Source organism: Globicephala melas, chromosome 3 (genome assembly GCF_963455315.2).
Source record: "Globicephala melas chromosome 3, mGloMel1.2, whole genome shotgun sequence".
Lineage (NCBI taxonomy): Eukaryota > Metazoa > Chordata > Mammalia > Artiodactyla > Delphinidae > Globicephala > Globicephala melas.
Window position 1 is genome coordinate 76837696 of NC_083316.1, and position 10157 is coordinate 76847852.

The window sequence follows — 10157 nt, forward strand, 5'->3', positions numbered from 1 at the left end:
CTATATAATTAAAATCAGAGGGACCTGTGAATTTATATGTAAAATATTCACACATTATAACTTTTAAAAAGAGTGATGCTTGAGTTTCATTCTTAAGATTTGAGATTACAAATCTGTCTTCAATTTAGCATTACTTATTGCTTACATACTATTTTTGAGTGTCCTTAAAAGAGCTATATTTAGCCTAAAGGTGGAAACAACCTAAATGTCCATCAACAGATGAATGAATAAACAAAATGTGGTATATATACACGATGGAATATTACTTGGCCTTAAAAAGGAATGGAATTTTAATGCATGGTGCAGCATGAATGAACCTTATGCTAAGTAAAATAAACCAGTCAGAAAAAGGACAAACATTGTATAATTTTGTATAACTTGTATAACTTATACGAGGTACCTGGAATAGCCAAATTCATAGAAAATAGAATAGTGGTTACCAGAACCTGGGAGTGGGAGGAAAGGGGAGTTATTGTTTAACTGTACACGTAAAGATGGTTAAAATGGTAAGTTTTATGTTATGTGTATTTTACCACAGTAATAATACAAGAACTATACTCATGTTCCTAAGTTACCTGGCAGCATGCTACTGTAATCTGAATTGTGTGGTTAGGTGGATTAGTGAGTGTCACTGGGTTGGCACCAAGGTAATGATGTCATGGCCAAGTTTCTGAGTTTCCCTTCCATGAGCTATTGGAATTCAGGATGGATGATAAATGTGCTGGAAATCCTGCTCAGTGTAACAGTACATCCCAGTTAAAAGCAATTATTCAGACATAACCTTCTCATAGAAATAATTACATGTGGAAACCCATACCCTTAGATTGATGACATTTCCTCCTCAAAATATTCTTTGGTTTTCTCTGCAGGTGAATTTGTTGAGATATGGCCAGATGTATACCTTTGCTAACCATAATCTTCTCTCTGCTACACAGATATAAGTGCAGTTAGTGAAGGCCATGACCTTAGATGAAAAGCTTAAATGAAAGTCCTCAAGAACCTCTAGTAGTCTTTGTTACCCACAGATGCAACCATGCATCTGCTTAAAGACATTTAGCCACTATAGCAGCCGTAGCTTGTTCTTCATTTGATTTGGTTTCTTCATTGATGTGCTTTTATTATTACTTGTTAATAATGCTCCCTTTTCCTTTCTGCTGTCTGAGTAGACTGAAGGCTGAATCATATACAGACACATTAAACGTGGAATTGGGCCCTCCGTGAGTTCTCCTGAACCATTCTCTCAATCTAATCATCATGTTGATGGTCATTATGTACAATATTGTTTCACTTTCCATTTTTCTTGCAGTTTCACCACTCTGATTGCCTCTCAGCCTGGCTGCTTCATTTCATTGCCACTAACTACCTCATCTTCAGTCAGAAGCCTGAATTTCAGGATCTTTCAGGTAGATTGCTAATTAATGTTTTTGGAATGAAAAACCTTTACGTTCTTTGTTCTTAGATTTGAGACATAATTTGTAGGAATAGTAGTTTTTAAAAATAAAAAGGCAGTGTAAGACATTCCTTTTAAGTATGCAGTGTTGTAATTGAGGACACTTACAGTAACCGGTGTTTCATAAGAAGCTTGACCTGTGTTACACAAGAAGTTTCCTAATGATTGTTTCATAGCTCCCATCCATTTTTAAGTGCCTTTTCTTCTGAAGCAGAGAGAGAAGGGGGCCTCACATGACATTTGGTTGTGATAAATGGGATTTGGTTTTAACCACCTAAGTCAGAAGCAAAATTTAAATAGTACAGCTTTTTAAATTTTCTTTTTAAAAAGAAAAAATTATCCCTAGTATATAGTTCTGTTGTACTGGTATCTCCTGTCTCTACAGGAGTCCATTATATCATTCGACAATAACAATTTTTTATTGATCAAAGAGTGGTGCAAAATTTACTGAGCAGAGAGTATACTTAATGTGATTTTTTAAGGTAAATTATAAAGATTAAAACCAATCAAAGGGTGAGCTTCTGAGTGCTGCATAAGATGAAAGAAAATGAAAATAGAATAGTCATCGAAGTAGACAGTTTAGATACAATGGTTTGCTCATGTTATTGCCTAGAATAGACCCAAGGAATAATCAAGGTAAGGGGAGAAGGAAATGAAAGATCTCCTAGTCAAGTAGTTTCAAACTCTAAGTGGAGAAACCTCCTTGACGATGATGCCCGCAGTTCTTGTGAGGTGGGAGCAGAGAGCGAGGTGGGTGGCGCAGAAGAGGGAGAGGGGAGGAGAGGCTAGCACTCGCTGTTCTTGGACTCCTCCCTCCCACCTTCATCCACAGTGGTTTCACTTTGACCTGCTGAGATCTTAGAATTCTATGTAAAATTTTGCTTGTAAAAGAGAATCTGCTGCTAGAAGAGGTGAGCATCTCTGGTTTCATTCAGCTGTACATTGCATATTTAAGGAAACCAAGAAACAGACAGTCAGTTTTGGGCAGATGTATTCAGCCAGTCAACAAACATTGTATGCCTATTGGGAGGCTGTTTACATAACTATTAGTGTGGAAGAGTAACATAATAAATCATAGCAGGACAATAGATATTTACTAACCATTTACTTTGTGCAAGAAACAAAGTTCATTCATAAACATAAGGCATACTTCCCCTTGCTGTTAGTTAGTAGGGGCATTCTTCCACAGTTATTCTTTAAGGAGGCAATTAAAAATGAAATAAATGAACATTGTGATTTTAGGACCCCCTTTATTATGCCACCTGAGGTCACCTTCATTTGTAAAAGACTAGTCAGATGATTTTCTACTTACTATTTTGTGTAGATATGTGATATACGTAGAGTACTATTACAGCCTTGGGGAAAGGATGCTCTCTAAATCCTATGAGTTATTAATCTTTATTTTATTCTGATACTTATACAATTGCCTATAAAGTATGTTATGACCGCCACCTGGCACAGTGAGAAGCAGGACTCCAGGGTGTAAGTTGAGAAGGCAGGGTAAGAAAATGAGGCTGTGTCAGTGATGGTCTTATGTTCCTTTGATGGGAATTAAAACAGTATCCTGAGTGCTCTGATTTAGCGGTCCTTGTTCATGTCCAGGACCTGCTGTGATGTGTCCTTTTGGGCAGAGCAAAAGAAAGCCCCTGTGGATAAGGGAGAATTTGATAGTCTATATCAGCAGTCATAAACCGTCAGTCTATGGGTTGAATGTAACTTGCTAAGGGATTTTATTTGGACCACATGGTATTATAATTTTTTTAGTGTCAGTATTAAAAATTGTAACATGTCACATTTGAAAATCCAAATTTCTGGCTTCTTTTGACAAAGTTGGAAGATCTGGCTTCTCTGGGCCCATCTTCCCACATGGCAACAACCTGGAACTGAGCAGTGGCTACTCATTTAAAGGCGCGTGTCCTCTCCATGGTGCCATAGTCCCCTCTCCTCCCTGTTGCCTGACTCTTGGCCTACCTCACATGGTCACTTGAAATTGAAAAGGGTTCTTGTCACAGTCTCTTTACAGTTTCCTTAAAGAATTGCTCATTTTCAACTTCAAAAATCATCAAATTATTATTGGAATTCTGTGACATGTTTTCCCTTAACTGGGGGGTTTTCTTCTTTAGAGGGTGTTTAGAAATTTAAAAGTGAGACTGGAAAAGCTCTCAGGTTAATGCTGGCACCGATACATCAGAACTCAGTGAAATAGTTCATTAAATACTAGGCATATTTTATATACTGGACTCTTATACGAAAACAAACAGCAATGCACAGGAATATGTTACCCTTGGCATTTATGGATTCGTTATTCTCACAGTTTCATTTATCTCAGTATTATGTTATATATTATTATGGAGTTTTTTGTCTCGTTTTGAGTTTTGCTGGCTACCAGAGCTCATCTCTGACAAGTTTTCTCTGTTTTTTTGCTTTTGTTTTTTTAATCTTAACTGAGGGAGCAGCCTTATGTCACCTTTGCTCCCTAATGAAACCTACAACTAATTTCCTCGGGCAGCTAGGTTGTTTCTTCTGATCCAGGCCCTGCAGCCTGGATCAAGACCTTGTTAATACAAATTATAATAGACGGGGTCAAACAGTAGATGGAGAAGTGAAAACTGACTTAGCAGAAGCAAACCTAAGTGCCCACAGAAGGGAATACCGATGAGAGACAAACTGATTCACCCAGCAGAATACTGTAAAGCCTTAGAAATTTGAGGTACCTGGTACTTCAGAAAGCAGGATGAGGCTTGGGACTGAAAGCCATAGGATTAGTTGAATGCTTTTGCTACACTCCATCCCACCCAGGCAGGCAAGTGCTTCTCCCTCATCATCACAGGAGTTTGGAGGTTTATTCCTGGATAAGTTAAACCAAAAAAGTTATAGAATCATGACCTCAGAGTATAGCGGAGATTGGGGCAAGGAGCTGGACTGAAAACATAGAGATCATGTGAAAGTGTCACATTATATAGTAACCCTCCAGCCTTCTTCCCATATCCAGGTTCCGGAATTCTGGCAGCCGGGTATTTGACTCCCACCTCGACTACCACTTTGACACTCATACTCTGGGCATGAAATTGAAGCATCCTTCCCTGACCTCACATAAAAAACTGTAGGTGCAGTCATTTGAGAATTCTCTCAGTTAACCCAGTGGATATCTGTTCAGTTGTGCTACAGTGTATTCCACCAGTCAGCAAGTCCTGCCCATGCCCCAAAAGATTTCCAAACAGCTTTCTAGCATCTCACTCTTAAATATAAAGAGGCTAACTGAGGGTCAACAGATATTTGAGGCAGTGTCCAATGTGCAAGATGAATACCAAAAGCAAAACAAAATGAATAAAAACAGAAGAGAAGGAACTTACAAGAACAAAGAGTAGAAGAAAACCTTTTAAAAAAACCTGTAATTAATATCTTCAAAGAATAAGAGATATACATTCATAAAACAGGGATAGAATGTTATAAAAAAGAAACAATATTCATAGAGACAGAGTATATAGAATGGTGGTTGCTGGGACTTGGGGAAAGGGGAAACGGAGTTGTTTGATGGGTATAGAGTTTTAGTTTTGCAGGATGAAAAGAGTTCTGGAGATTGGTTGACAACAGTGTGAATGTACTTAACACTACTGAACTATACACTTAAAAATAGTTAAGATGGGGGCTTCCCTGGTGGCGCAGTGGTTGAGAGTCCGCCTGCTGATGCAGGGGACACGGGTTTGTGCCCCGGTCCGGGAAGATCCCACATGCCACGGAGCGGCTGGGCCCGTGAGCCACGACCGCTGGGCCTGCGTGTCCAGAGCCTGTGCTCTGCAGCGGGAGAGGCCACAACAGTGAGAGGCCCGCGTACCGCAAAAAAAAAAAAAAGAGTTAAGTGGAAAAAAACATAGTTAAGATGGAAAAACAAAAAAAAAATAGTTAAGATGGTAAATTTTATATTATGTATATTTTACCATAATTTTAAAAAAACAATAAAAGAACAAGAAGTTGCTCTTGAAAATTAGGATAGCAAAAATGAAACCATAACAAAAAAAACAAACAACTAAATAAATAAAAGAGTAGAAAGATAAAGGTAAGGAAATCTAGAAAGTAGGACAAAAAGGATGAAGAGACAGAAAAAGGTTTTTTTTAAAAAGTTGGAGGCTCAATGCAGGAGGTGAAGTATCTCAGTAATAGAAGTTAATACAGGAAGAAAAAAGAAAAACAATGCTGAGGAGGAAATTATCAAAGAAATAATACAAGAAGTTATCCCAGTACTGAGGAACTGAGTCAACAGATTAAAAGGCTCTGCTAAGTGCTCAGCTTAACGAATAACAAGGTCTATCACTGGGACGTGCAGGAACACCGACTATAAATAGAAAAATCTAAACGTTTACAGAATAAAAAAACCCACAGATCACTTATCAGCGACCATGAATCTGAATGGTAGTAGAGTTCTTAACAGCCTTGGAAACTAGAAAGCAGTGGAGTACTGTCTTCAACATACTGAGGGAAAATTTTCAACCTAGAATTCCATACCAAACCAAATGATCTATTGGGTGTAAGGACAGATTAAAGACGTTTCATCACAAGCAAGGTCTCAAAAATACTTCTTATGCATACTCTGCTTCAGGAAGCTAATAAAAGTTGTGCTTCACCAAAACTAGAGAAAACAGAGTGAAGAATCTGGAGTCCAGGAGTGGAGGGATCCAATGCAAAAGCATGAAGCAGGCATAGAAGGCAAGAGGGTACAGGGCTGTGAAGAAAGGGGTCTCCAGGGGAACACCGCCACCACCCCCATAGGAATGGCTAGATCCTCTGATAACTGTGGCCCCGTGGAAAACAGAATTGAGAGGACTTCAAAGAGTTTGGAAGGTTGAGTTAGCTACAAAGAAAACTAATTAAAGGAAAAAAACTAAAACAGTATATAATTGTGAATCACAGAATAACATAAATACTGATGACTGATTGAGGGGAGGGGAGGAAGTATACAGCAGAGCTTGGATCTCACCTATTACATAGGAAACCAATAGTTAATATCGAAATTTGATCCCAAATAAAATATATTCAATTAATATTCTTTTTCTGAAACTTTTAGTGGAAGAACGCAGTTTTGTTGAAAAGCACAGATGGCCATCAAATATGTACTTGAAGCAGCTTGCGGAATACAGGAAGTATATTCACTCGCGGAAATGTCGTTGCTTAGTAATGTAACCCTGGAGTTTTTATATACACACACTTTTTCTTGTTATGAAGAATGGGGTACTTCTGGGTTCTAGGAAAATTCTTGTGACTGCAACCGGTATGGGAGTTAAAAAAAAAAAAATCACCACACAGCTTAATATGCTTATTAGTTCTTATTGAAAAAAACTACTATTATGATCTTAAAAGGGAACAAAATATACCATAGGCTAAAATTAAGACTTCACCCGAGTATATAAGGCTGTGTACAGCTATTTTTCCCTTTAAGATGCCCTATTGGTTTAGTGATATTAATACCCCTTCCATTTAAGAAATGTTTAAATTTTTAAAAAATTATGTAGGATTAATACAGAAATTTCATCATGTCTGATTAATTGCTCTATTAAAATAAGGGCCTTTTAAAGACCCAGTATGACTGTTTCTATAGTGAGAAATCTAGGAGAAGACTGATGAGGCTGAGGTCTTAGGAATAGAAATTTGCCTAGGATTTTGAAAGTGAACTGCCACTTCATTCCAAATCAATGACAGTGTTTGAACCATAATGGAAAAAAAAAATCTGGTTTTTATCTGAACAATGAGCTACCTTGTCTCTCGCCTGGTATTCTGATTAGGCAAGAAATCTATAGAGGACTGGCTTTGTGGCCATGTAACCCGTGTGCTTACACAAGGCCTCCTGCTTAGAAGAGCCCCATGCTCAGTTCAGTGCCCTGCGATCGCCATCTTAAAATTTGAAGAAGGGCCCTGCATTTTCACTGTGTACTGGGCCCCCCAGATTATGCATATCTCCTAGCAGGGTATGTTTTCTTGCTCAAACGTTATTATCTCTGAAAGCAGAAAAGAGGCACTGACATCAAGGAAAGAGAAGGAAGCTTGCTGAGGGAAGAGATCATATGGGGTTCCCCCCATGGGAAAGTCTGTACCACCCATGGCCTCCCTCCTCTGCCACCTCCGCTGGCAAGTGAGAAATGCATCATGTTGGTTTCACCTTGTAACACTCACAGTTCTGGCACTACACAGAGGAATACTTTCTTGATCATTCTCTTAAGACCAGGATGTTGGTAAAAGTGACTGACCAGTGTGACTTTAATATGCACTTATAAAAATGCTCATAGGAAAAGACGCTTTCTAGAGAATTTGCAATCAAAGGCTCAAGAGTTTTTCTTCTTTCAGTGTATTTACTAAGATTAGGATGTCAGTGGCTTGAATTTTGTGAATTCTTTCTGAGGACTGAAAGGGTATTTGATGAGGAATAGCATGAACCTTGTCCTTCAAGATTATCTAATAAGTTCAGAGAAAGGATATAAATCAAGACTTGTTACATGTAGAGAAAATGGTACTAAGACACAGGACAAAATTATAGTTTCTCTTGTATCACATGTCAACAGAAACAGTTACATCAGAAGCTCACAAGCTGAGAGATGGAAAACCAGATTACTGTTTGTTGTTAGCATCATTTTCATCTGTAATTCAGTATTGGAATATATTTTTCTTTTAATTGCCAGTGACTTTAGAATACACATAGTTTTTCCAGCTGTTCAAAGGTTTGATTAAACAGTTTTATACCATAGTATAGACACAATACTATACAGTTAGTCCTTGGATGTATACCAACACCGTCAGAGTAAAACAGTAAAAGTCCCCTACAAATATCTTACAAGAAACCTGATTTTAATTGGATTGTGTTGATAAATATTACTGGAATGCATTTATTTTTTGTATTTAACTCACTTGAGCTAATCAACTATTGACAAATTCCACTTGACAAAGATTAGCATTGGAAAGAGTAGATACTGTAGTAGATTTTTAGAAATTCATTCACATTTAAGGCCTTTTAAAATACAGTGATAGCCTTTTGCTTTTCATAAGCATTTTCTTACCCGTGCATTAATTACAACACTTAAAATTCTAAGTCAATCTTAACTTTTAATCTAGGAAATTAAAAAATATAAGTTCTAAAGCAAAATATTTTCTTGAAAATACTATTTAGCATTTCAGTAGACCATAGATAGTTTCTAGGTTGTTGGACAAAAGTGGAAGTTGGGTTTGGGAGCTGGTGCTCTGCTGGTGCTGTGCATGTAGTTTTTATTATGAAAGTTCTTTGCCACCTGTGAGTAACTCAAACACCCCGATGTCACAGCTCTCCTGGGCTAGTCAGAACAGTAGTCAAATTAGACTAGACTCTTCAGTACCTTTGAATTAACTCAATTTAAAATAACAAGAATTTTTTTTTTAGAAAAAACCTTACAGACTGTCTTGGAGAAATGAGTGCTCTTTTTGAGTTTTTCTAATTGAAAGATTATTTCTAGATGAATGTATGCTTTGTGCTGATCTGTGCTTCAATATATTTACCAGTCATTTTAATTAGAGAAGATACTGTATGGTAGAACTAAGGCTTTTTCTTTCTGGGCCAGGTTTTCACCTTATATAACCCTTGTATAATTCTGACTACTCTGTGTTCATATTGTAGAGAGTAGGCTTATAATATAGAAGGTTCAGTAACATAGCTGAAATTCACCCTTTCTAAGCCAGCATGGTGGCTTCATATTGGGCAGAAGCAGAAAACTGAAGAATTGGATAAATTTGACTTCCAAGACAGCTGAACTTTTCAACTGTAGTTTTAAAAACGACACTACACTGATATAGCTAATTAGACAAAAACATCCTCAAGAGTATTTTATTTAATTTAAGGCATCTGTTTAATTCAATCTTTAATAATTTTGCAAAGAAGGGTATGTGTGTATTTTAATATAGCCTGACCTGAATTTATATGTTTTTAGTTTTAGTATTTAACATTTTTGTAACAAATAAACCTTTTTTTAAAACAAGTTCAACACAGTGTCATGTAGTTATTTTCACCTTGTTGAATTGCTGAAGTAACTTTGGGAATTCTGCCTTGTAATTTCTCAAGCGTAATTGTGCTTCACGAAAACCACTGTGCGTAAAATATTTAGAATGTTGTTGATATGCTAGATGTGTGTGATGAGATAAAGAAATTTATATTACCTTTAACAGCTGATAGCAGAATTTCTCTTAACAAAAATGACTGCAATTATTTAGAAAAATACTTTGATAATTATGTAGCCTAGAAATGAGCCCTTATAGGCTTTAGTGTTGGCTGGGGGCAAGACTTCTGAGAAATGGAGAAGCAACTTCACATAATAGAGGGTTGAGAATTTGGATCTTTCCAACAAAATGAAAAGGCAACCTATTGAATGGGAAAGTATTTCCAAGTCATATGTCTGGTAAAGTGTTAGATCCAAAATATGTAAAGAACTCATACAACTCAATAGCAAAAAACCCAAATAATCCAAATAAAAATATGCAGAGGTTCTGAATAGGCATTTTTCCAAAGAAGACATACAGATGGCCAAGAGGTACATGAAGAGATTCTCAAGACCATAAATTTTCAGAGAAATGAAAGTCAAAATCACAATGAGGTATCACCTCCCACCTGTCAGAATGGCTGTCATCAAAAAGACAAGAAATAACAGGTGTTAGCGAGGATGTGGAGAAAAGGGAACCATTGTGCACTGTAGGTGGA

The 10157-nt window shown here is 37.2% G+C and overlaps 1 protein-coding gene across 2 annotated transcripts in view; it reads left to right on the top strand.

Moving 5' to 3' along the window:
* RHOBTB3 (Rho related BTB domain containing 3) overlaps positions 1-9441 on the top strand; it is a 56210-nt gene extending 46769 nt beyond the window's left edge. For both annotated transcript variants that reach the window (XM_060296025.2, XM_030848029.2), the window contains exons 11-12: positions 1307-1403; positions 6513-9441. In XM_060296025.2, coding sequence (XP_060152008.1) covers positions 1307-1403; positions 6513-6628 — 213 coding nt within the window. In that variant the 3' untranslated portion in view covers positions 6629-9441. The remainder of the gene's footprint in view (positions 1-1306; positions 1404-6512) is intronic.
* Positions 9442-10157: the final 716 nt, after the last annotated feature.